The sequence below is a fragment of the Podarcis raffonei genome, chromosome 9 (assembly GCF_027172205.1).
Source record: "Podarcis raffonei isolate rPodRaf1 chromosome 9, rPodRaf1.pri, whole genome shotgun sequence".
Lineage (NCBI taxonomy): Eukaryota > Metazoa > Chordata > Lepidosauria > Squamata > Lacertidae > Podarcis > Podarcis raffonei.
This window is the reverse complement of record NC_070610.1, coordinates 71,990,056-72,017,033: the sequence shown is the minus strand read 5'-3', so window position 1 is coordinate 72,017,033 and position 26,978 is coordinate 71,990,056. Positions and strand designations below refer to the sequence as shown.

General features: G+C 45.1%; 1 protein-coding gene across 1 annotated transcript in view; it reads left to right on the top strand.

Annotated features, from left to right (window-relative positions):
* ADAMTS3 (ADAM metallopeptidase with thrombospondin type 1 motif 3) overlaps positions 1-26,978 on the top strand; it is a 131,651-nt gene that overhangs the window by 36,966 nt on the left and 67,707 nt on the right. The window contains exon 4 of the mRNA XM_053404496.1: positions 5,986-6,142. Within this exon, the coding sequence (XP_053260471.1) occupies positions 5,986-6,142 (157 nt within the window). The remainder of the gene's footprint in view (positions 1-5,985; positions 6,143-26,978) is intronic.

The window sequence follows — 26,978 nt, the reverse complement described above, 5'->3', positions numbered from 1 at the left end:
TCAGAAACCGGTATTGGATATATTTGTTGGATATATTTGGAACTTAAAATACCAACGAGTCTTTTCCAGGTAACCGCAAGCTTCTTGGCTGCTGTGGCCATAGCAGTTCTCCCTCCCTTGAAACTCACACCCAGATGTATCCGAGAGGTGAGCACAGCTGGACATTTGACTTCGTGTCTTAGTGGATTTCTGCTTGTTAACAAAACTGCCCCCATCCCCAACCCACCTTCCATGCCAGGTAGGGATGGATGACTCTGTCAGTTTCAGATTCTCAAGTTTCCAGCCTTAAATTCAGTTCTCCACATTTCTACAGAAAATTCACCAGCGTTTAAGTTCTCATAACAAAGACATTTCCATGTGCAGTTTCAATATGTACATTTTTTTGCGAGCAATATTTCTCAATATGATGTATTTTTCTGTGTTATTTTTTAAGAATAGCTGCAATTTTAATGCAAACATTTTCCCCAACATATTCATTTTTGTATGCATTCATTGGAGCACTGTGTCACAAAATTCAGAGAAGGGCAAATTTCAAAGGATAACTCTGGTTTGGGTAATATATTTCAAAGGGGCTCGCTATCGGCTCTGATCTTCCAAAAGTTCAAGCAGACCTTCAAAAGAAAGAGGCCTGCATTGGTAGAGTGAGCTTGGCATCAGTTCTACAGGTGGTAGTCAAAAACCCGTGGCTTTTGGGGGGGGCATTTTTTGGGGAGGAAACCCCCAACAATTTAGGTGTCTTTTTAAAAGAAGCTCAGCAACTTTTGGGTGTCCTGGTTTTTACTGTTTGAAATATGGCACCACTGCAGTCCAGTACAAAGGTGGCTTGGATTGCAGAGACAATGGAGATCACCACCTTTGCTCAATCCACCACACACACACAGAGAGAGAGAGAGAGAGAGAGAGAGAGAGAGAGAGTCTGGAATGAAGTGGGTATGGGTTTCACCATAAGGCAGCTTTTTTTTTGTTGGTTCAAAGAATTTCTCCCTAGTATCTCAATATATGCACAGCCCTCGGCATATTTACTCTGAAGGAAATATTGCTAAATTCAGTGGCACTTAACAGAACATTCCAATGCACGTTCATGCAGCAATAATTCATGTTGAGCTTGATGAGACTTATTCCCTGCAAAGTGTGTTCAGGATTGCAGCATTAGTGGGGTAAGATAAGGACAAAGTTTGAGAGCACCAGGTCACTGAAAATCTGGGCAGGGGACATTTTAGAAGGCAAGAAAGCACTGCAGAGGGAGGGATCCTGCCTAGAGGCAACTCTACCCATTGATTATTATGTTGAAACAGGAGTAGACCCTGACTTCACAGTAAAGAGGCAATTAGGAAGGAAGCCAAATCTTTTTTCCCCTGCTGAACTGAGTAGAGTAAGTGATTGCTTATCCAGTCAGGGGGGAGATTGTATTACCGCGTTGCCTGGTGCTGGTAACACCACACCTGAATTCCTGTGCACCTTTTGACCTTAAGAGAGTAGAACTGCAAAGCAATAAAAACCGAATGTTGAACTGTGCATCCAGAAATGCCATATGGTTAGGAATGGCAGAGAAATTCAATTAAGTTTTCATTTAAATGTGGACTTACCTCATTTGCACTTCGTGAAACAGTATGTGAACTGAAGCCCAGTCATCTTTTGCAATTCACACTGTCTGAATTTTGCAAAGCAGTCCTCTAGCCATATAGCATAAATGCATACACTGGGGTAAAGTGTGCCTTATAGATGCATATATTAGTGACTATAACCTAACAAAGATGCATCGTATTTTCCTTTGCAAAAACAAACAAACAAAAGTTTATATTAGGCAAAAATGCATACATATCAAGTCCAGTAATATGTACAAAGATGCTTATGCTGGAGGAAAACCTGCATATAAATGCATATGCTAGTGATAGTAATTTGCAGAAATGCATTATAATAGAGGACACAGCTGTGCAAGAATGTGTCTATGATGCAAAATTGCATACAAAAACAAAATGTGCATATTAGGAGAAATTCACCTGCTGGTGAATTTTTACCTGGGATGGATACATGAGAGATAGATGGATAGATGATAGATAGACAAGCAGATAGATATAGGTCATGGAATCATAGAATCATAGAATCATGGAATCATGGAATCATGGAATCGTAGAATCGTAGAATTGTAGAGTTGGAAGGTACCCTGAGGGTCATCTAGTCCAACCCTTTGCAATGCAGGAATCTCAACTAAATCATGCATGATAGATAGGGCCATCCAACCTTTGATTAAAAACTCCCAATGAAAGAGACTCCACCACCTTCTGAGGGAGCCCATTCTTAACATCAGAAAGTTCTTCCTAATGTTTAGTTGGAGTCTCCTTTGAATGCATTGGATTGGGTCCTCTCGTCCAGAGCAGGAGAAAACAAGCTTTCTCTATCTGCCATGTGACAGGCCTTCACATATTTTAAGAAAGCTATCATATCTCCTCTGAGTCTCATCCAGGCTAAGTCTTATCCAGTCTTATCCAGGCTAAACATACTCAATTCTCTAAACCATTCCTCATGAAGCTTGGCTTCTAGACCCTTTATCATCTTGTTCGCCTTCCTATACATTCATACAAACAAATGAGGATACAGTGGACGCTCGGGTTGCGAACGTGATCCATGCGGGATGCATGTTCGCAATCCGCAGCGTTCACAACCCATGTCTGCACATCTGTGCACCTGCGGGTTGAGATTTGGTGCTTCTGCACATGAACAAAGCGTGATTTAGTGCTTCTGCGCATGCGCAACCGCCGAAACCCAGAAGTAACCTGTTCCGATACTTCCGGGTTTCAGCGGTCCACAACCCCAAAAAAACACAACCTCAAGTGGCTGTAACCCAAGGTATGACTGTATATGGAGAACTGAACTCAATATTGGAAAAATGGGGAACTGATAGAAACCAAAAATTACCCATCATTTCTCTATTTACCCAACACCAACAACTTGTTTTTGAAAATATTTCCCTCTGTGAACCTTTCATGAATAATGTCATCATCTATCTTACTACCCACCCCATCTATCGCTGTAAAATAGAAAAATGGAAGAGGAACCTGCTGGGGGAAAAGGCTGTTTTCTTTTATTTTATTTCCTTTGAATACTTCCAAGCTGAAAGCATTGAAAATGGGATATTTAAACAAACGTGGGAGTGCCAAGATAGAATCTTACGTCATGAGCATAGCAACTGTAGGCACAAACTCTCTCTGTCCGCCCCCCCTCCATTTCAAATGGCAAGAAAGCAATCCATTCACTTGCCAGGAGGCTGCTAGGTTGCCAACCTAATAATGCTTCTTGGCCATACGGAAAGGGAAAAATGAGGGTGTGATCCTGAAATGGACTTATTTGAACTTAAATATCCCAATGGTTATTGTTGAGGAAAGGGGCCATTCAGAGGCAGAGTGGATGCTCTGCATTGCACTTCAGTTCTGCCATATCCCAATGAAAAGGATCTTCAGTAGCAGATTTGGGAAATATCTGTGCCAGTGATCCTCGAGAACCACTGCCAGCTGATTTCTGCCTTAAGAATGTCTTGCGTGTTTTGATGGCGCTGCATATTAGCCTAAAAAAACCCACACACAACTTTTCAAGGAGCAAGAATGATCAAAACAGGTAATTATATGAAATATTCCAACCCCTGACTTCTTTCCTTGAAAGGAGCAGTGCCGGATTTACGTATAAGCTAAACAAGCTATACCTTATGGCCCCCTAAAAAATTAAAGGGAAAAAACCCCTGGATGTAGATTTCCAAAATATAAGATAAAAAACAAATAAAATAAAAGCTACATACAGCAACAGTGTGTTGTGTAGGCTCCTCTGATGTAAGTAAGGGGCCCCGCCTGCTAGCCTGTTCCCTAAAATATCACATTTAAAGGGCCCCATTACCTTCAGTAGCTTAGGGCCTCATCAAACCTAAATCCGGCCCTGGAAAGGAGTACAAAGTGGGGGTGGATAGACATCATGTCTACTCAAAAGTAAGTCCCATTGAATGCAATGAGGCTTTTAAAAAGGTAAAGGACCTCTGACAGTTAAATCCAGTCATGAACGACTCTGGGGTTGCGGCCCTCATCTCGCTTTACTGGCTGAGGGAGCTGACGTTTGTACGCAGACATTTTTTCCGGGTCATGTGGCCAGCATGACTAAGCCGCTTCTGGTGAAACCAGAGCAGCGCACGGAAACACCATTTACCTTCCCACTGGAGTGGTACCTATTTATCTACTTGCACTTACTCTATGGTAAGTAGATAACAGTAATACAGCCAAAGTCAAAATCTCTTCAGCCCCAAAAGCTTACATGTTCTCCCTTCCAGCAACCAAGTAGTTGAGGAGCTATTCCTCCGATCCTATAGACTAGGGCTGGGGAATTGAATGTGGCCCTTCAAGCCTCTCTATCTGGCTCTTAGGAATCTCCCCAGGCCACTTCCCTTACCCAGCCAAACCCTCTAGTGGCCCTGCTTTCCTTGAGTGGTTTTTACCTGGCTAGGATGTGCTTCTCCTTTTACTGCCCCTTCCCCCACTGCCTTCTCTCACACACAGCCAACATTTGAATGGCTTCGGGGCAGAGGTGTTCTAAGTAACCACAACTTTGAAGTGGCGTTGAATAACTTTTAAACGCCGGTCCTAAGCATTCCAACTAGGGAATAGATCCCACATGATTCTGCAATGTCTCTCTGCAATTTCTCATTGCTGTTTAATTTATTAGCTCCCCTCCCTCATGGAGCTGCTGCTGCTGCTGCTCCTATTCCTCCTGACTGTTCAAGACAGTGTGGTTTTCATGATGGATCAGGAGCGGGAAGATCCAGATTCAAATTCATATTCCCCCATAGCACTTAGTACATTGGGCATCCGAACATTGAACATTGGAAACTGCCTTAAAGGTAAAGGGACCCCTGACCATTAGGACCAGTCGTGGCCAACTCTGGGGTTGCGGCGCTCATCTCGCTTTATTGGCCGAGGGAGCCAGCGTACAGTTTCCGGGTCATGTGGCCAGCATGACTATGCCGCTTCTGGCGAACCAGAGCAGCGCAAGGAAACGCCATTTACCTTCCCGCCAGAGTGGTACCTATTTATCTACTTGCACTTTTGACGTGCTTCCGAATTGCTAGGTTGGCAGAAGCAGGGACCGAGCAACGGGAGCTCACCCTGTCACGGGGATTCGAACCGCCGACCTTCTGATCAGCGAGTCCTAGCCTCTGTGGTTTAACCCACAGTGCCACCCATGTCCCCGGAAACTGCCTTAAACTGGGCCAAACCACTGGTCCATCTAGTTCCATTTTGCCCCTACAGGATTTCAGGATTTCTGTCCCAACCCTACCTGGAAAAGCCGGGGATTGAACCTGAGACTTTCTACATGCAAGGTAGATGTTCTGCCACTGAGCTATGCCTGCTCCCCAATTGCCCAGACCCAGTAGTTCAGGGATAGCCTGACTCCAACTGGAGTCCTGCTGCATCTGAACCCATTACAGGGAGACAGTTGATTGCCAATTTGTAGATGCACACACTCCAACTTGTGTTTGTCCCTTAACATTTCCACACTCCTCTGCAGAGCAATTCCAACAGGATTTCTGTACCTCTCATCCAAGCATAAGGTTAGGTCTTCCACCCTTGTTTTGTACAGTGGTATCTCTGGTTGCGAATGTGATCCATTCCGGAGCCCCGTTCGCAACCTGAAAGGAACGCAACCCACATCTATGCATGCGCGGGTCACGATTCGTCGTTTCTGCGCATGCACGCAACACCATTTTGCGCGTCTGCGCATGCACAAGCGGCGAAACCCGGAAGTAACCCTTTCTGGTACTTCTGTATCACCGCGGGATGCAACCTGAAAACACGTAACCTGAACCAAACGTAACAAGAGGTATGACTGTACTACATTCAGTGGTTGACAATTGAATAATCCCAACGACAATTTATTATCATGACAAATCTGGAAGACGGATTCTTCACATATCGGTGTCTTCTTACTTATTTTCCTCTTTCTGCCTAGGCTGGAATGATCAAAGTGGGTGAAGATGAATATTTCATTGAGCCATTGGAGAAAGGGAGACAAATGGATGAAGAGAGAGGGAGGAGTCACATGGTCTATAGGAGGTCGGCCATTGCACAAGATCCAGGAGACATACTCCCTGACACCCTCAGTGAAGGTATTTCTTATGTCTATGCTTACTTGAACTCGCTGACTGCATTGGGGCTGATCACAAAAGGCTAGCATCCCCATTGCCTCACATGCTTCCACTCTCCATCCCCGAAGGATGTTAGAAGCTTTCGTTTTCCAGTTTTGATTAACCAGAGTTTAGCATTCCATCAGAACTTTAAATTGTGGTTAATCTTAAGTATATTGTGCTGAAGCAAGCCAGCTTCATAAAGCATTGTGTGAAACTGACATTTCCTATATTAACTACAGTTTAGGATTGTATCAGAACTCAGAACTGTGGCTAATCTTAGGTATATTTTGTTGATGCAAGCCAGCTGTGTGAAATTGACTTATTTCGAACAAACCATAATTCAGATTAACCACAGTTTATCAGAGTTTGGGCAATGCCACAGCTTCTGGTTAATCAAATGTGGAAACACAATCTTATGAACAGCATTGTGAATTGTGCTTGGAAACATACTGGGAACCAGTGTAGATCTTTTAGGACCAGTGTTTTATGTTCCTGGCCGCCGCTCCCAGTCACCAGTCTAGCAGCCACATTCTGGATTAATGTAGCTTCTGCGTCACCTTCAAAGGTAGCCCCACGTAGAGTGCATTGCAGTAGTCCAAGCGGGAGATAACCAGAGCATGTACCACTCTGGCGAGACAGTGCGCAAGCAGGTAGAGTCTCAGTCAGCGTACCAGATGGAGCTGGGAAACACAGTGTAGGCTAGTCTCATTCCTAACATCAAGGTTTAGTGTTATGTCTGTACATGGTCACTGTCACCATGAATATTTCTTTGTTTTATCTTTTTGCAGGGAGACAGGTGGATAGCTTTGAATAAGTAGGTAAAAAATTGAGGGTTTCTTATATTAACTGTGGAAATTTAATAAAAACAACATTGTAGAAGATCAGCAGCAATAGCGGTGTGGATTTTAATTTGGTTGTTGTTGACTGGATTCTTTTTTGCAGATCCTGAGCATTGATTTGATTAAAAACCTAAAATACTCTTTTAGGACTGGATTCACACAGTGATACAAACTACTTGTTGAGTTTGGTTCAAGTAGGATTGAGTTGCATGCGACTGTCGAAGGTGATGCTGAATAAATTGTGTGCACTGAAAACTTTGGACAAATTCAGTGTTGGCCTATGATACTGACATTTAACAAGAAAGGAAATGATGTGTTAAACTCAAGGATGATAGCTTCATCTGCTAAATGGAGCTTCCATGTTTAAGCAATAGTGTGTTGCGGAATACCAGTTGCTGGTGGCCTTCTGTGGAGAAGAGCTGTCACCTTCAAACCCTGCTTTGGGGCTTCTTGTGATGTTCTTTTGCAGTGGCAGACTATGTGGTAGACACAGGTGGTGGGAGTTGTGTCCAACAATACTGAGGATAATGGAAGCTGTGTGCTCTCCAGAAGTCAATGGACTACAACTCCCATCATCTCTGACCATTGGCCATGCTGGCTGGGGCTGATGTGAGTTCAGCAACATCTCGAAGGCTCTAACTTGGCTACCCCTGTTGGTTGGGGAGGGTTTTTTTGATAGCAGTGATGGGGATAGATAATGTGATACCAGCTATGCACTGAACCACCACGGGTGTAAATTTATATGTAATTTTAGACTCTGGACTTAATGTTCTTAGGTGGGGGACATCTTTGGATGGTAATATCTTGCTTACTTCAAATGGTGTTATGCCCCCTCCTTAACTCGCTTACTAAAAATTGAGGCAAGCCAACTATGCTGAGTTTGGAGGCCCTACTACTCATTCGACCAAGGGGGACCCTGGGCCTGGCTTGACTATGGTCAATTGTCCCATGAGAATCCAGTGTGTAGGATGAAGGGCCTGAGAAAGAGCAAAAGACGCATCTCATATGTGTGTCCCAGAGATTACCAATGTGGTCACCACTGTGATGCCTGTGGGTGCAGTGGAAGACTTGGGGTCTTTCCCTGGTGCCCGTAACATCTCTTACCTGCCCAACACTGCCACCACAGTCAGGAGGTGTTGAGGGCACTTCCTTCCGTCCCATGAAAGTACACAAAGGAGGAAGTTGGGAAAGTGATGCTCTTTCTCATGTTCTCTTTTACCTCCATGCTGTTTTCAAAGCTCTGATTAATGCTTTTGCCCAGATCCCACAGGAAAGCAGAATGTGAGCATATACAGTCTCTTGGGAAGAGGGCTTATACAGGAGGCAGGGTGAAGTGCAGAGAGCAGTTGGTCCCATGGCACTCACTCAAATTTCAAAAAATGTGCCCACCGGCTGAAAAAGTTCGGCAATGCCTGAAGTACAGTGGACACTCGGGTTGCGAATGTGGTCCGTGCAGGATGCACATTCGCAACCTACAGCGTTCACAACCCGCGTCTGCACATGTGCGGGTTGCGATTTGGTCTGCGTGTGCGCAAAGCGTGATTTAGCGCTTCTGCGCATGCGCGACACCAAAACCTCGAAGTAACCCATTCCGGTACTTCTAGGTTTTGGCGGTCTGTAACCCAAAAAAACCGCAACCTGAAGCGGCTGTAACTTGAGGTATGACTATACTCTGTGCAAGCACGGAGACCCATTCAGCTTCTTTCACTCACCAACTTTTCTTAATGCCCTGTATTTCATTTCCATTTCCACTTACAGATAAACTAGGGGATAAAACTGAGATTTTAACATGATTTGCTGTCTGAGCTTATCACTCTTTTGGAGTAATTGTTTTGTCTGGATATGTCTGCAGGCAAGCAGAATGCGGTTGACCCACCTTAAAACAATTATTGTCCAGACTATTCAGCAATATCTTTTCCCCCTCTCTTTTCAAAAATTATATAGATGCTTGAGAAGCCTAGTGGTTCGTAAACAAACAATGAATTCTCTCAAAGATGGTTGGAAGCTCTCAAGAGTGCATTCCAATGGATGTAAAGAATATAGCAAATGACTCTCTTCTATATTTAATTACTCCCTAGGTTACTAATGTGGCTCCATTGTATAGATGTGTTGGATACTGAAACATTATTATTATTATTATTATTATTATTATTATTATTATTAATGTATTAATAGAAATATTACTATGATGTGGCTCATTTTCAGGGCACCTCAGCATTTATTTGGAATTTTGTTTTTTTTTTATAATATTTTTTATTAAACAATTTTTATATTAACACAAACAAAACATACAAAAACAAACAACAAACAATAACAGAACAAAAAAACAAGTACCATTTCATATCCTAATTTCTTAAACCTTACTTCCTCGACTTCCTCTTGCTTCCCGTTTCTGTATTCCAAGATCTTACAATTATTCAGCGAATCTTCCCTTATTTTACTATAAATTTATGTTAATCATCCTTATTCTCTTTGTCTTAACCAATACTAATAGTAACCATTTATTTTAATCCAACATCATTTTAACTGTCATTAATTTTGTAATATTTCTTTAAATAGTCCTTGAACTTTTTCCATTCTTCTTCCGCCGCTTCTCTTCCCTGGTTTCGGATTCTGCTCGTCATTTCTGCCAAGCCCATGTAGTCCATCACCTTCATCTGCCATTCTTCCATTTATTTGGAATTTTGGTGGATGTGGTGCTTGGAGCTTATTTTATTGATGCAAAGTAGCCAAGAATGGTGTGCACCTTTTTCTTTCAATTAATAATTATTTCTTCAGCACTTTGCAGTCTCCCTGGCTGCCTACATTTTCTGAACGGGAATCTTCTACCCCAGTGGGAGAAGTTAACCGCATAAGGCCTTCTCCTGGCCTTCACTAAAGTATGGGCATCCACTTTTGATGGCTTTAAAAGAGGATTAGACGAATTCATGGAGGGTAAGGCTATCAGTGGCTACTAGCCACAATGGCTATGCTTTTCCTCCACTGTCAGAGGAAAGCCATTTTCGTGTAAACCAGGAATTTCATGGGTAGAGTGGTGTCGCGGTCCTGCCTTTGGTCTTCCCATAAGGCAGCGGTTCTCAACCTGTGGATCCCCATATGTTGTTGGACTACAACTCCCATCATCCCTGAGCTCTGGCCTCCCATCTGGAGTGATGGGAGTTGTAGTTCAACAACATCTGGGGACCCACAGGTTGAGAAAGGCTGCCATAAGGCATCCGGTTGGTCACTGTGAGAACAGGATGCAAGACTTGGTGGACCTTTGACTTGATCCAAGAAGGTTCTTCTTATGTTCCTAAGGCAGAAGGGACCCGTTTTTCCACTTAGGAGCCAGCAGCTCTGCTTTGACATACTCTCCAACATTTCTCCAATGACAATAGGGATGTTTTATTCAATAATAATAATAATAATACCCCACCCATCTGACTGGGTTGCCCTAGCCACTCTCGGCAGCTTCAAACATATATAAAAACATAATAAAACATTTTTTAAAAACCTTCCCTATACAGGACTGCCTTCAGATGTCTTCTAAAGGTTGTATACAGTAGTTATTTATCTCTTTGGCTCGGGGGGGCGGTGTCGCATAACTCCATATCCTCCAATGACAATAGGGACTTGTTATCATGGACTGCAAGAAGATCAAACCTATCCATTCTGAAGGAAATCAGCCCTGAGTGCTCACTGGTAGGACAGATCCTGAAGCTGAGGCTCCAATACTTTGGCCACCTCGTGAGAAGAGAAGACTCCCTGGAAAAGACCCTGATGTTGGGAAAGATGGAGGGCACAAGGAGAAGGGGACGACAGAGGACGAGATGGTTGGACAGTGTTCTCGAAGCTACCAACATGAGTTTGACCAAACTGTGGGAGGCAGTGGAAGACAGGAGTGCCTGGCATGCTCTGGTCCATGGGGTCATGAACAGTTGGGCCCGACTAAATGACTAAACAACAACAATTATACTCTCCAACATTTCTCCAATGAAAATAGGGATGCCCTATGGAAAAGTGGGATATTTGGGATCAAATATGAAACCGGGACGGCGTCTGTAAATCCGAGACTGTCCCTGGAAAATAGGGACACTTGGAGGGTCTGCTTTGAGTAACAGTAGACCTCTTTTGCTTTAAGGCAATTGAATACATGTACAGTTCTCAGAGCCACCTGCCCAAGACCACTGGGCTTTTACAAATCAAAGACACTTCCATGGCTCTTAGGACTGAAACTTCTCTTTCCTCCCTCCCTCCTGGTCATTAGACACTTAACTTACATTGGGCCCTTGAGGAGTCTGGAGGACAAATCCAGTCTAAGAAGATTGTATTTATAAAGGTGGAGTGCTGTGCGATTGGCTTAGCTCTGGGTTGCCACAACGGGCATTGTAATTAAGGAAGCCAAGTCACCTGAGGAAGAGTGTGTGGGAGGCATCTTGCCAATCCATTTACAGACCTGAAGGTTGATTACATTCAGCAGGTGTGGGCTTCCCACCTCATTCTTATCATTGCCGAGAACAGATTGAGCACACTTCGGAATTTTAATGCTGATTAAGGTGGAGTTGGGGAGGGGTGTAGATTGTAACCAGGGTGGACTTGGGATGTGGCATTCATCTAAGTCCTCCTCAGCCAAGCCCCATTAAAACTAATGAATCTAGCTTATTCTTTTCAGGTAACTTCAGTGGGTCTACTCTCAGTAGGACTAGCGGAGAATACCACTCTCAGTGCTACAGCAATACTGATTGCTTCAGATAGCTCTGAGTCATCTAGATCCTTTACATCAGAGTTTCCCAAACTTGGGTCTCCAGTTCCCATCATCCCTGACCACTGGTCCTGCTAGCAAGGGATGATGGGAATTGTAGTCCAAAACCAGCTGGAGACCCGAGTTTGGGAAATCCTGCTTTACATTTTGCAAGGAAAAGCAGCTGTATGGATTGTTGTGTGCTCAATTAATGCAGGCTTGTTTGTTTTTGATTAGACATGGTGTTATTTACTTTTGGAGGGCCCGAGGGCCACATTTGCTGTTACACAAGCCTCCAGGGGCCACTTGCTAGGGATGGGTGTGGCCAAAGCAAAAGTGGGCATAGCCAGAGTTTGCTTGCAGATAAAGAGAGAGAGAAACAGAGAGACAAAAGCAGACAGATATACATTTTCTCTCTCTGTTTCTCTCTCTCTCTCTCTCTCTCTCTCTCTCTCTCTCTCTCTCTCACACACACACACACACACACAGGCAGAGAGAGAGAGAGAGAGAGAGAGAGAGAGAGAGAGAATAGACAGGCAGTAAAACACACACACACACAATGACTTGAAACCCCACCAACCCACTCTTCTCTTAATCCATGGCTCTGCTGAAGACTTTTTCCCTCTCAGCTCAGTACCAAAGTAGAGCAGAACAGCCCTCTGCTTACTATGCAAAGCTGTGGATTACTACAGCAATCAAATCTCCACCGAAAGCCACTTCAAACATCAAACAGAAATGTACGGTATCGACAAGGCAGCTCAACACCATAGCAGATCAACTCCCAAGCCATTTACAGCTGCCTACCTCAGGCCAGCCCCCTCCAAAAGACTAGTCAAAAATGTGTTTCGTTGAGAAATGAATAATGATGGTGCCAGACAGAGCCATAGCTGTAAACCTTCCCTTTTTTGTGGGAAATTCCCTTATTCCAGCGCCGTTTCCTGCTGCTTCCCGCTGCTATCCCGGATTGTTAGATATCCCGTACACGGGTGAGGCTGCTGGTCCCTTATTTTCGAGGCTACTGATCCCTTATTTTCAAATCTGAAAGTTGACAGCTATGGACAGAGCTGGCCCTGAGATCTTTGGATGAAGGGCAGAATACAGGGCTGCTATATAGGGTTTTCCCAGACATGTCCGGGAATCGGACTGACAAAACGGCATCCGGCCAGATTTTTGCCGAATTGGCAAAATGTCCAGGAAAAATCTTGGTGGAAGAGATATTTAAATATGATTTTAAATGTCCAGGAAAACCTTGCTAAAAATATTTAAATATGGTTTTTTTTTTAAAAAAATGATTTGTAAATAAAAAAGCCCCCTAACAGCCTCAACCTGTTTCTCAAAACAATAAGAGTGCATGATTCAAGGGACTGCAGTGGTTTTCTTTTCTGGAGGAAGCAGCAGCAGAAGCAGGAGCACCCCTTCCTCCAGTGTGCAGACATGGCCTTGGCGAGGCGAGTGCTGGCTGTTCTCCCTCATCATCTTTCCAGCGCCTGCTAAGGAGAGGTTTCCAAGTGGACCTCACGGCCAGCAGCAAAGGCCGGGAGGGCCCAGCAGGAGGGCTGGGGGCACCTTTCCACTAGCCACCGCCTCTCCTCCCAGTTCTAGTGTTCATATCACCGGAGCCCGCCACCACTACCATCAACCTAGAACTCCTTGCACATTGCCATAGAGAGAGGTGGGTCTGTGTGTTGCTGGGGGCAGCAACCCCCTCCACTAACTGTGTCTTGCCAGGCCAAGCCTCCTCTTTCCACTGGTAGAAGAAGGGGGTGCGGTGGGTGCAGTGGATGTGGTCCACTCCGGGTGTCATCCCCAGGGCCTTGCAGAGCCAGGCAGAGGCCCAGGCCAGGTAGATAATGTGCCCCCCCTTTTTTTACCCTGGGGATAACTGAGCAGTTCGACCATCAACCTAGCAGTTCGAAAGTACGTCAAAGTACAAGTAGATAAATAGGTACCGCTCTGGCAGGAAGGTAAATGGCGTTTCCATGCGCTGCTCTGGTTCGCCAGAAGCGGCTTAGTCATGCTGGCCACATGACCCAGAAGCTGAACGCTGGCTCCCTCGGCCAATAAAGCGAGATGAGCGCCACAACCCCAGAGTCGACCACGACTGGACCTAATGGTCAGGGGTCCCTTTACCTTTTATTCCATCATCATCATCACCACCACTACCAATACGCCATCCATCTGATTGGGTTGCCCCAGCCACTCTGGGCAGTTTTCAACATATATAAAAACATAATAAAACATTAAACATAAAAAACCTTCCCTATACACGGCTGCCTTCAGGTGACTTCTAAAAGGTGTTAGTTACTTATCTCCTTGGCTCGGGGGTTGCATAATTCCACACCCTCCAATATTTCTCCAGTGAAATTAGGGATGTCCTAAGGAAAAGTGAGAGCTGGACCATAAAGAAGGCTGATTGCCGAAGAATTGATGCTTTTGAATTATGGTGCTGGAGGAGACTCTTGAGAGTCCCATGGACTGCAAGAAGATCAAACCGATCCATTCTTAAGGAAGTCATCCCTGAGTGCTCACTGGAAGGACAGATCCTGAAGCTGAGGCTCCAATACTTTGGCCACCTCATGAGAAGAGAAGACTCCCTGGAAAAGACCCTGATGTTGGGAAAGATGGAGGGCACAAGGAGAAGGGGACGACAGAGGATGAGATGGTTGGACAGTGTTCTCGAAGCTACCAGCATGAGTTTGACCAAACTGCAGGAGGCAGTGGAAGACAGAAGTGCCTGGTGTGCTCTGGTTCATGGGGTCACAAAGAGCTGGACACGACTAAACGACTAAACAAAGGAAAAGTGGGACATTCTGGGATCAAATCAGAAACTGGGATGGCTTCTGTGAATCTGGGATTGTCCCTGGAAAATAGGGATATACTTGGAGGGTCTGTGCAGGTGGCCCCCGATCTAAAGGGAATAATAAGACTGTAAGCCCTCCAGAGAAAGAGGAAGAGGGAATGTTGGTACCACTGTAAGCACACAGAAGCTTTCACTGGAAAGATCTCCTGGGCTCGGACCAGGGCTAGAAAGCCAGGCAAGTTCATTCTGGCAAGGGAGAACGGAGGAGAGCACAGCGTCTGAAGCAAAACGGCCTCTCCACATGCCTGCCTGACGCCGCACGTAAGGGAACAAGAGTCCTCGAGGGAAATTTCCTTCCCTGCAGGCCGGGAGCCAGAGCCAAAAGTACTGGGCAGCCCTGTTTCATAAATAAATAGGGAAGTGTTCCAAACAAACAGGGGTAGTGAGTCATAAGCAGGGAGCATATCTGTGGAAGGCCAAGTTCTCCGTGAGAGGAGAATTGCTGAGAATGTGTACGACTCTTGCTCTCTCCTGCGGGCACATCGAGGCATTCTGCTTTGCAAAGAGATTTTCCAGGTCTGTTGAACCTGGACACACAAACCGACCGGCAAACAAAACCGGGGTCCAAGAAGGGAGTGCCTGCCTTAAATCAGAGCAGAGAGTCTCTCAAAGGTCACACTGGGCTACCTTGTTCTTGGAAGTTGCGGAAAGTATTTGCCTAGAAAGTGCAATGCGAGGGATGGGGCGGTTTCAGCCAACATAGCTAGGCTGTGCTCTCGATTTCCTTCAGCATCCATTTAGCTTCAGCAAATAAAGATGCAAAGTTAGTACTCCACTTTTTTAAAAAAAGAAAATTGTTAGGGTTTTGGAAGAGGAACACAGTACAGTTGTGTGACTTTCTTGCCTTTGCTTGCTCCTTTTGCTAAACACTCATTCACCCAAACAGATGTGGGCTTGGGATGGAGAGATGTCCAAGGGGGACTGCCCTGTTCTGGTGTTGCAGAGGCACCTATCTGTACAGGGCAAGGACTACAGGTAGACTGAGGTCTTTTGAGCCTCTGTCTCTGGTCTGCCTTTCCTAGACTGCAACCCCTTTTTTAAAGAATTATGGTACTTAATGGGACAACCCTCTAGGGTGATGGAGTTTCATTGGTCCCAATGTAATTTAGCCTTCTGTTTTTGCAATTCTCTGAATGTTGTGGTAGTTTTCAGCTCAAAAACGTACCAAAATTGCACATTAAAAAACGTGTATTTTAGGGCAAGAATATTTTTTTAGAAATGCGTACACTGAGATACATATTTGAACTTATTCTGTTTTGTGACCATTGAAGAATGATTTTTTGAAGGGATAGTTTTTAAAAGGATTTCAGAGAATAACACATAAGTGGGATGGCACAGAAATATGAACACATGCAAAACTGACATGTATCTGTATTAAAAAATCAGAAATCTAAATAATTCATCTCTAGTGTACACACACACACACACACACACACACACACCCTCAGATCACTGGAATATTTGGGACTTTGCTCTTTCCAAGGCAGAGTGATTTGTGGGCAGAAGCTAATCTGGTGCCAGAAAGAAGAGGCTTCGTTTCCACAAGCTGGGTAGTATTTTGCGGTTTCTCACTTTAATTTTTCCACATGCAAATATTTGCATACAGCAGAAGGCATCCAAAAGCAGGCTTTGTGTCGCCAGTGAAGATGACAGGATCACTAAAGCAGTTGACTGCATATTTCCCTTCCCTGCAAGGACTGGAACTTTGTCAAAGTGCGGGATTTAAAAATAATAATAGTAATCATTTAATTTCAGCTGAGGTTTGCATTTCTTCTTCTTATAGCTACAGAAGGGTTTAAGAAATTCTGTGCTTCTTTGAGTCACTAGATTGGAATAAGGAGAGAAGAATAGCTGGCTGCAACCTTTTTGAAAGTCTTTCTTGTGATATTCCATTCTTATTCAAGCCTGTATTGTTACATAACCACCCCAACCTCTGAGTGGTGCGAGATTCCGGGGGTCCAGGCATTTATCCTGTGTTCATGTTTGCTTTGGAAATGAGGTGCAGCAGAGACTGTGGTGTCTTTATGATATATGGTTTATTTTCACACATATACAACCTAAGCCTTTGATGGAGGGGATACCCAGAATCACACTTCAAGAGGGTCCCATTTCTCCCATTGCTACAGCTTCCGATTCAAACTGACACCACACTTTGTGCTTTAGCCTCTCTCAGCAGTTTGCTGCATTGAACAAACTGACACCATTCTCCCTTAATCATGCCACAGCAAACTGAAACCCCAAAACTTCCTCCTAACAAAAACCAGGAAGTGACCTATCCAGACAACAGAACAACTCTTCTTGTCTCCTGGGTGACACCGACACCATTAGGCAGTTGAATGCGCATGTATACTCTGTCTGTTTCTCTCCCATCTACTGACCCCCTCTGTGTGGCCCTGGGTTCTGGCAACCCACGCTACACCACTGGCTTCACCCATCTGCTGAATGGCAGAGTCTCTGCTGTATTGATGGCCCATCTCCGTGCCTTTGTTCTCTGTTAATGGCCTATCTCTCAGGTGATCTCCTGACATGGGAAGCTGAATCCAGTTGTTAAGAGTCTGATTTCCAGTCTAATTCTCCAAACATTAAATTCTAACATATACTAAATCCAGGAATTATGGGTGCCTTGCAGCTATGAACGCACAGAATCATAGAATCGTAGAGTTGGAAGCAACCCTAAGGGTTATCTAGCCCAGCCCCTTTGCAATGCAGGAATCTTTTTCCCCACTGAGGGATTGAACCCACAACCCTGAGATTAAGAGTCTCGTGCAAGGTAGCCTCACCTACTTACACACCCACTAGTCCTGCCTCCCCTGCATTTGACAGACACCTCAAGCTGCTTTCTGTGCATATGATATCATAGATCTGTAGAGTTGGAAGGGACCCTGAGGGTCATCTAGTCCAACCCCTTGCAAACAGCTGTCCCTGGGTGGGCTTGAACTTTCTGGTTAACAGCCAGATGCACTTATATACCATGTCTAACCACTGGTCCATCTATCTCAGTATTGTCAATACTAATTGGCAGCAGCTCTCCAGGGTTTCAGGAAGGAGGCGTCTCTCCCACTACTACCTGACCATTGGTGGGGACTGAACCTTCTGCATGCAAAGCAGGTGGTCTACCACTGAGCTATGGCATTTATGCAGATAGAGCTCCTCCGCACAAGAGGGATATTGGGCTAATCAGGATCCCCTTTCAGGTGGATTAAGCTCTATGCACCAGGGTCTCATTTTCACCAAGCGTGCGGCCTGCAGTAGGTATGTTTTGTCAATGTGGGATGGGAATAGACTGTGTGACCTTGCAACTCCCCAATATGCATAAGGGGTGTTCCTACCACTGGATGTTGCTCAGTTTTAGAGCATCTTCTTTCCATGTGGAAGATCCCAGGTTCAGTCCCCAGCATCTCCAGGGAGGGCTGGATCAGAACCCTGTCTGAAACCCTACAGAGGCAATATGTAGCTAGATGGGCCAATGGTTTGGCCCAGATTAAGGCAGTTTCCAGTGTTCAGTGTTCCAATGTCTAATGTGGAGACACTATGGGGGAATACGAATTAGAATCTGGAAAATACTTCCTTTGTGAAACCCTGACAATTCTGAATGATATGGAGCAATAGGTCTGACTCAATATAAGGCAGCTTCTCAGTTCCTATTTGAGCATCTCACTTTTCATATCCTACATCGTCATATCCTTTGGGTGGAAGCCATGCAGATACTTCCTTTCCCTGTAATCTTTCCTGCATGTATTCCTCTGTGGGAATTGATTTCCTGCCTAGTCCACAATTGAAGTCACCTGTCTCTGGGAATTATTTCGTCAGAGGTCCCCATCATCGCGACCCCCTGCCCGTATGCCCATGTGCAGGGGAGATGTTCCTCTCGAGTGTGATATCACAGCACCCGGTAATCAAAGGCCCTGCGAAATCTCCCGGAAATGACTCATGTGAGAACATGATGTGCATTTGGGGAATGGTTCCCAGAGGACTCCAGTTCTGCCGTGCATGCTGTTAAAAGCTTGTTGATGTGCGTAAATTCTACCAGAGTGCATCAGCCAGATCTCCGACCGTGACCCACCTCTCTCCGTCTCTCTCTTTCTCTCTGCTGAAAGAGCTCTTGTTATCAAGGATTTCTCATTGCCTAATTTTCAAGTATTTCAAGTATGTGAGCATGCACATGTTTGTGTATGTGCTACTTCTCCCGAGAAAGCACCCAGAAGGCTTAGTTCTGCAATCTTGGTTGGAAGAGGAAGTACTCATTGCGTCTTTCCAGAGATAAAAGATATCAGTCTCCTTTTGTTTATAGTGGTGTTGATTTGTGTTGCTTTTCTCAGAGTGGTAAGCAGTGGCCACATTCACACCATACATTTAAAGCACTTTTGAACACTCATGGCTTTTCCCCAGAGCAGTGGTTTTCAACCAGGGTGCCATGGCACCCTGGGGTGCCTTGAATGATGATCAGGGGTGCTGTGGGCAACACTGGCCTCTGCCCCTCTTTCCTTCCCACCCTCCTCTGACGCCCTCTGACATCTCTGCCTCCCAAAGGCTTGCACAGCTGTTCATTGAAGCAGCCCTGGCTAAGAGCTCTGCAGGCAAAGCCACTTCTGAACTGGGAGAAGGTGGAGTTGCAGGCTTCACGCCCTCTCCACGTGCATGGGGGCTGGCTCTCAGCCTCTGCGCAATTGAGGGAATCCCCGGACGTGTTATCCCCTGGCCAGCCAATCGGCTGGCCTAGGGGCCATGGCTTGCGCTATATTACACTGGCACAGCCGGGGATCTCCCTCTTTTGCTGCCTCAGCTCATCGGGTTTCCCACCCTCCTGCCCCTTAGGTTTTTCCTTTGACCTTGCTATGGGCCTCGGTTGGTCGCCATTAAGGGGCCTGGTAGGAATTTTTTCCACTTGGCAAACTGGCACCAGCCACTTGGTTTTTCACCTACCTCGTAGCAAATTGTCACAACTTCCTTGGCATTGGCAGTTAGGCATTGGTAGGGGTATTGTTATGTAGATGGAAGAGGGGAGGTAGCGCCATCACCTGCCCCGCATATCGAAGGGGAATCCGGTAAAGGATTCCGGGGGGCGTGGCCCTGTCCGAAGCCTATGGAGGTGAGGGCCTAAGGCACGCCCCCTATCGGTGACCCCGGGGGAGTTCCTAGTTGATGTGCATCAGCAGGACTCCCCCTACTGGTGGTTTACCCTTCCAGGACTTCAAGCAAACAGGCTGAAGCCAGATAGTCGGTTAGGACCAATGCCTAAGCCAATACTGCTCATCACCTGTAACCAAAAAAGTTGTGGCCATTTTTAGCCCATTAACCTAAATAATTGTGTCATGTATCTTTATTTCCACTGGGGGGGAGGCGGGAACTCGCCACGCAAATGCAGCCCTGGCTACAAGCTCTCTTTGGGGCTGTGGGGGGGATGACAGCTCAGAGACCAGGGACAGCAGCAGCAACTGCCCGGAGGACTCCCAAGGAGTGGAGAGAGGAAAGGAGGCTGAGGGAACACTCTACAAGGAAGGGTGTTTGAAAAAAGGGTGAGAGACTTCCAGCTTGGCAGGCAAGGAGTGACATAATGGGTTCCTGAGCCCCCACAGGGGTGCTGCAGAAAGAGTGTACAGTGGTACCTCAGGTTACAAACACTTCAGGTTGCAAACACTCCGGGTTACAAACTCCGCTAACCCGGAAGTAGTACCTCAAGTTGAGAACTTTGCCCCAGGATGAGAACAGCACGGTGGAAGCGGCAGGCCCCATAGCGAAAGCGCGCCTCAGGTTAAGAATGGTTTCAGGTTAAGAACGGACCTCCAGAATGAATTGAGTTCATAACCCGAGGTACCACTGTAGTTGGTCCAGGAAGCCATGGATTCAAAAAGTTGGAAACCTCTGCCCCAAACCTCTGCGCACCGACCCCTCTCACTTTCCAGGCTTCAGCGAAAGCCTGCATTCGCTCCATAGGACGCACACACATTTTCCCTTGCTTTTTAGGAGGGAAAAAGTGCGTCCTATGGTGCGAAAAATACGGTATATATATATATATATATATATATATATATATATATATATATATATAAATACTTGCTACCATCAGTCAATTATTACAATCACATAGAGTCATAGAATTGGAGAGTTGGAAGAAACCCAAGCTCTGTGTTGTTTCATTCATCGTGGGAGTAAAAGCTTGCTGGTTTCCCAACTTCCGCGATAACTCTGTTGAATTTAGGTTAATAATTACTGAAAGTAGCGTGATGGTCACTTGCAGAGTTTTGAGCTGTTTCCTTCCCCGCAGCACCGAGTGATCCTGTGCCCTTTCCCCACTGGGAAGGTTGACACAGCAAAAGTTCAGCTGGTTTATTTTGCAGCTGATTTTGAGCGGCTTCCAAGTATGTCGCAGATTGGATCGCTTCCATGTCGCAGGGATTACGGGCATGACGAGCCCTCGGTGAAACAGTTTCGTTGACTAAGGTCAGCAAGAAATCAATTTCCCGCACTTGTGGCATTTCAGCTTCCTGTTCTTAGGAATGAATAAAAAGCAATCACCGGGGTGGTAAGAATCCCCCTTTGGTAGGGTATGTGGAACATAATGCAGTGCAAAGGCCTTAGAAATCAGCCGTAGACATTTTGCTGTCCTTCAGCCCTTAGTATATTTCAACTAAGAGTGCTGGAGAATTTCAACAAAAATAGAAGATAGAAACAGGAGCAGAACTTGCAGGTGCAGGCTTATTCATCCCACGTCCAGAACAGAAATCAGTCCAGCAAACACAATTGGCATTTGCTGCTGCCATTTTCAGTCCCCAAATGCTACGTAATTTGGGTAGTTCTCTGCACCTCCATTTGCATTGTATTTTCTTTGCTGTGATGCTGGGTCCTCTGCTACCTAGCTGCAATTTTTATTTTAACCTGGCTTGCCAGAACCGCACGTGAAAAGGATGTAGTAGACCACAAGCTTCACATGAGCCAACAGTGTGATGCAGCAGCAAAAAAATGTGACTGCTATTCTAGGCTGCATCAATAGTGTCCAAATCAAGGGAAGTAATAGTACCGCTCTATTCTGCCTTGGTCAGGCCACACCTGGAGGACTGTGTCTAGTTTTGGGTACCAAAATTTAAGAAGGATGTTGACAAGCTGGAACATGTGCAGGGGAGGGCAACCAAGATGATCAAGGGTCTGGAAAACAAGCCTTATGAGGAACAGTTGTGGGAGTCATGTATGTTTAGCCTGGACAAGAGGAGACTGAGAGGCGATATGATAGCCATCTTCAAATATCTCAAGGGCTGCCACATGGGAGATGGAGCAGTCTTGTTATCTCCTGCTCTGGAAGGGAGGATTTGAACCAATGGCTTCAAGTTACAAGAAAGGAGATGCCGATTGCACATCCATCAGAAAAGGATTTTCTGACAGTAAGAGCTGTTTGACAGTGGAACAAAGTCCCTCAGAAGGTCGTGGGCTCATCTTCCTTGGGGGTTGGCTGGCCATCAGTCATGCATGCTTTAGCTGAGATTCCTGCATTGCAGGGGGTTTGGACTCAATGATCCTTGGGGTCTCTTCCAACTCTCCAATACCATGAGTCTATGATTCACTAAAGGATGATCTCATAAAACCCCCTTGGGCCAGTTGCTGCCTCCCAGCCTAGCCTATCTCACAGGGTTGTTGGGATAAAATGAGGGGGGGGGGGAGAGCCATGGATACCACATTGAGTTCCTTAAGAGAAAAAGGTGGGATTTAAAAGCAACAAACAAAGGAATAAAAAATTCCCTTAGCAAGCTACCACGAGCGAGACACACACGCTTTGCCTCACTTTTTTATCCCTCCAGACCTCTACTAGTTCCAGGATGCTGACATGGTGTAATAACAAAGTGGGAGATGTGTTATTTACTCTTAGTTAAAAATGGCTTTTTAATAGGGAACAGAAGAGGGGAAGAAACCAATTGAAGGAGGCCAGCAATTGCTCCAAGGAACAATAGTTGAAATTCCCAGGGAAACTCCTAATAAACTGATTGAATATGCTGGAATGGGTTCCATTAGACAAAGAGAAGTCATGAGAGGGAGCTGAAAATGGAGAGACCTCTTTTTGCTTCTTGTCAAGCACTGTGGACAAATTAAAATGCATTGTTTATGTTTGGTTGTTTGTTTCAAATGCGAAGTGTGTCCAGCATTCTGGAAAACTATTACCACAAAAGGCATCTGGAATCCCTGTGCGTGTGTGAGAGTGCGCGCGCGTATGTTTGTGTATGTATATATCAAGAGAGAGGACTTAGCCATTACTCACTCCTCATTGCAAAAGTCATCCAGAGCATGTGGAAGCAGAAAATGCAGATGCAAAAAGGAAAGCAATCAATAAAAGCAAACAGATAACAATCATACAAAATAAAAAAATCTCTAAACTGGCAACGCCTGCTTGCGTGGCGAGTCCCCTCCCCAGTGGAAATAAAGACACATGACACAATTATTAAGGTTAATGGGCTAAATAAGGCCACAACTTTATTGGTCAGAGGTGATGAGCGGTATTGGCTTAGGCATTGGTCCTAACCGACTATATCCGGCTTCAGCCCGTCCGCTTGAAGTCCCGGAAGGGTTAACCACCAGTAGGGGGAGTCCTGCTGATGCACATCAACTAGGAACTCCCCCGGGGTCGCCAATAGGGGGCGTGCCTTAGGCCCTCACCTCCCTAGGCTTCAGACAGGGCCACGCCCCCCGGAATCCTTTATCGGACTACCTGCAGGGCAGGTGATGGCACTACCTCCCCTCTTCCACCTACAGAACAATACCAATGCCTAACCGCCAATACCCAGAAAGTTGTGACAATTTGCTACGAAGTAGGTGAAAACCAAGTGGCTGGTGCCAATTTGCCAAGTGGAAAAATTCCTACCAGGCCCCTCAACGGCGACAAACCAAGGTCCATCGCTACGTCAAGGAACGAAAACCTTATAGGGCGGGAGGGTGGGGAACAGGAACAGCTGGTAGGCTGCAAAATGGGCCTGCATTAAATAGGGCAGGCCACACACACCCCCAGAGCCAGCCGATTGGCTGGCCTGGGGGTGACGTGGCCGGGGATTCCCCCAATCGCACGGGTGCTGGACTCCAGCCTCTGCACGTGTGGTGGGGCCATGAAGCCTGCAACCCGACCTCTTCTTCAGGGCAGAAGTGGCTTTGTAGGGAACACTTTAAGAACATAAGAAGAGCCTGCTGGACCAGGCCAATGACCCATCTAGTGTGGCATCTTGTTCTCATAATAGCCACCTTGATGTCTGTGAGAAACCCATGAGCGGGGGAGTTCTCTCTTCTCCTTTGGTTTCCAGCAACTGATATTCAGAAGCATTATTGCAGGGTGCGCAAGCCAACACATGTTCCTGCCCTTCCATATCCTCTAATATTTCTCCAATGAAAATAGGGACATCCTATATTATTATTATTATTATTATTATTATTATTATTATTATTATTTTAATATACCCCACCCATCTGACTGTGTTACCCCAGCCACTCTGGGCAGCTTTAGACATAGATAAAAGTATAATAAACATTTTTTTAAAACTTCCCTATACAGGACTGCCTTCAGCTCTCTTGGGGGTCGCATAACTCCGTAGCCTCCAACATTTCTCCGATGAAAATAGGGATGTCCTTAGGAAAAGCGGGGCATCCCAGGATCAAATCAGAAACTAGGATGGTTTCTGTCAATCCCGGACTGTCCTTGGAAAGTAGGGGCACTTGGAGAGTCTGCACTCCACCTAATTTTCAGTTCCCCAAACAATACATGGACACACACAGCCATGATTTCATTCCAGCCGTACCTACCTTCCTTACACCTTATGTCAGGTGTGGACAGGTAAAGATGCAGCTGGGTTGAAATCAGGGTTCACAGGCACTGCCAACCAACCGATTATTGGTGCTTGCAAAGTGCTGTGCCTTTGGCCAACGCGGTTTTATTTCATACTTTGCATGTGCAAAGGAAAATGGAAAAGAAACACACACACACAATAATCAAATAATGATTAAACCGATGCAGTGCACTGCATTATTCACCCACAGGTTCATGGGTTTTTGTGAGTGTGAGTTTTCCGTCAGTGCTGACATAGATGCAATCTGAGTAATGACCGCCCTGTGTTCAGCCATGATGAACACTGCTACGCACCTCTGAACATTCTCGCACTCCCACAATATGGCTTTGTGATTCCAGAAAGCTGCTCTGTTAATTAAAAACCAATTCCTTAATTGAGGGGATGAGATGAAAAGGCATTTCTCTCAGTTGCTATGGAGAGTGTGTTTAAAGACAGAAAACAAGGTTGCTTTTTTAACATTATTAATTTCTAACTCCAGATTTACTCTGGCATTCCAGTTTGACTTCAGAGCACACTCCTCTGCCCAGAAAATGTAATAAATACAATAAGCAATAAAATGAACAGGAGGCGTCGTCTTTGTGGCAATCTGCTTTTTACAAAAATGCAGCCTGACAGAGAATTAATTTGTGCTAAAGAGCACATTTTGTTCATTTGCAGGCTCATCTGTTCTAGTGATTACTCCTTTCTCCCCCCTCTGCATTTTTTATCTAACTGACACAATCTTGCATTCAGTGTAGTACTAAGTAACTGTCCTGTCAGTACAAAGATTTATGCTTGAGCAACGGTACTCTCCCCATTTTCTACCCATGCCTTCCTCAAATCTGCCCCAGCGGAGTGGGGTAACTCCCAGGAAATATTTAGGGGGCACTTGGGCAGAGGATGGGGGGAAGTCCCTTTTTGCCAGCATAAATTCATGCACTGACAGGATGGTTACTTAGCACTAGGTTGTATGCCAGCCAGGAAACACACACAGGGAAATCATTCTTAAAAACAACTGACACATTGTCTTAAATCATTGGTCTTCCATCTGTAAATGAGGAGGATACAGTTCATTATATAATATATCCCAAAATTTCTTTATTTTCCTGCAATTCCACCACATATGAATCATTGTACCCTTTGCCTCTCTACATCTCTATATATTATATAATCTATAACAAACTCAAAAAGATGTTTAAATTATCCTTTGTAAAAAAAAAAAAAAAGCCCAAAGCCTTTCTACTGGTTATAATTGGTACAGACATTCCTAAAAATATGAGGAAGGTCTTTATGTATGCAACAGTTGCAGCAAGAATTCTAACAGCAAAAAAAATGGAAAGGAGAAACCACCCCAACTAAATTGGATTGGCAGGCAAAACTATTGGAATATACAGAATTAGCAAGAATGAGAGGAAGAATTAGAGACAATGCAGAAGAAACTTTTGTTAGAGAGTGGGATATTTGCAGAAAATATCTTGAAGAGCGTTGTAAAAATGTGAATCCTCTGGCAGGCTTAGACTGACCCCTGTATGAACATAAAAATCTTTACTAAAATAAAACCTGGGAAAAGTTTGAAGAGATAATGAAAAGTGCATCACACGAAAGGAAATTGGGACCCTTGACGGGGTGACAGTAAGTCACAACGGAAGTTATGTTGTGAGAAATTAATTTATCCTTTGTAAATTGTAGTAGTCTTTGGTTCTTCTTGGTTGATTGTAATTTTTCTTTTTAAAATTAATAAAGGGGTGAGGATACAGAAATGGCTCATGTCCTCACCTAAACCTGAAATTCTGAACATACCTACTAGATAGAATGATGGGGAGTGGCTGCCGAGACCAAATAACATTGGTCCTATAGATCCACACTGGTTCCCAGTACATTTCCGAGCCCAATTCAAAGAGTTGGTGCTGCCCTTTAAAGCCCTAAACAGCCTCAGCCCAGTATACCTGAAGGAGCATCTCCATCCCCATCGTTCTACCCAGACACTGAGGTCCAGCTCCGAGGGCCTTCTGGCAGTTCCCTCACTGCGAGAAGGTAGGTTACAGGAAACCAGGCAGAGGGTCTTCTTGGTAGTGGCGTCCACCCTGTGGAACACCCTCCTCTTCAGTTGTCAATGAAATAAAGAGCTACACAACTTTTAAAAGAACTCTGAAGGCAGCCCGGTATCGGGAAGGTTTTAATGTTTGACGTTTTGTTATTATTTTACTATTGCTGCCCAGAGTGGCTGAGGCAACCCAGTCAGATGGGTGGAGTATACTGTAAATATTATTATTATTATTATTATTATTATTATTATTATTATTATTATATCACTCTGAGAATTGCAGCTCTGGAAGAGCAATAGTGGCTTCTTAGCATCTCTCAGCATCCTTAGCAAACTACAGTTCCCATGATTCTTTGTGGGAAACCATGATTGTTAAAAATGGTATAATTGTTTCTTTAAATGTCTGGTGTGGTAGGGCCTGTGGGTAAAAACTAGCCTCTTGGACAGAAACTAACCTACTGGATAAACTGAAAATTTATATTTATAACCACACCTACTTTTGCCTCTGGCCCCGCCCACCAATGGAATGTGGCCCTGAGAAGATTGGCTAGAAGGGAA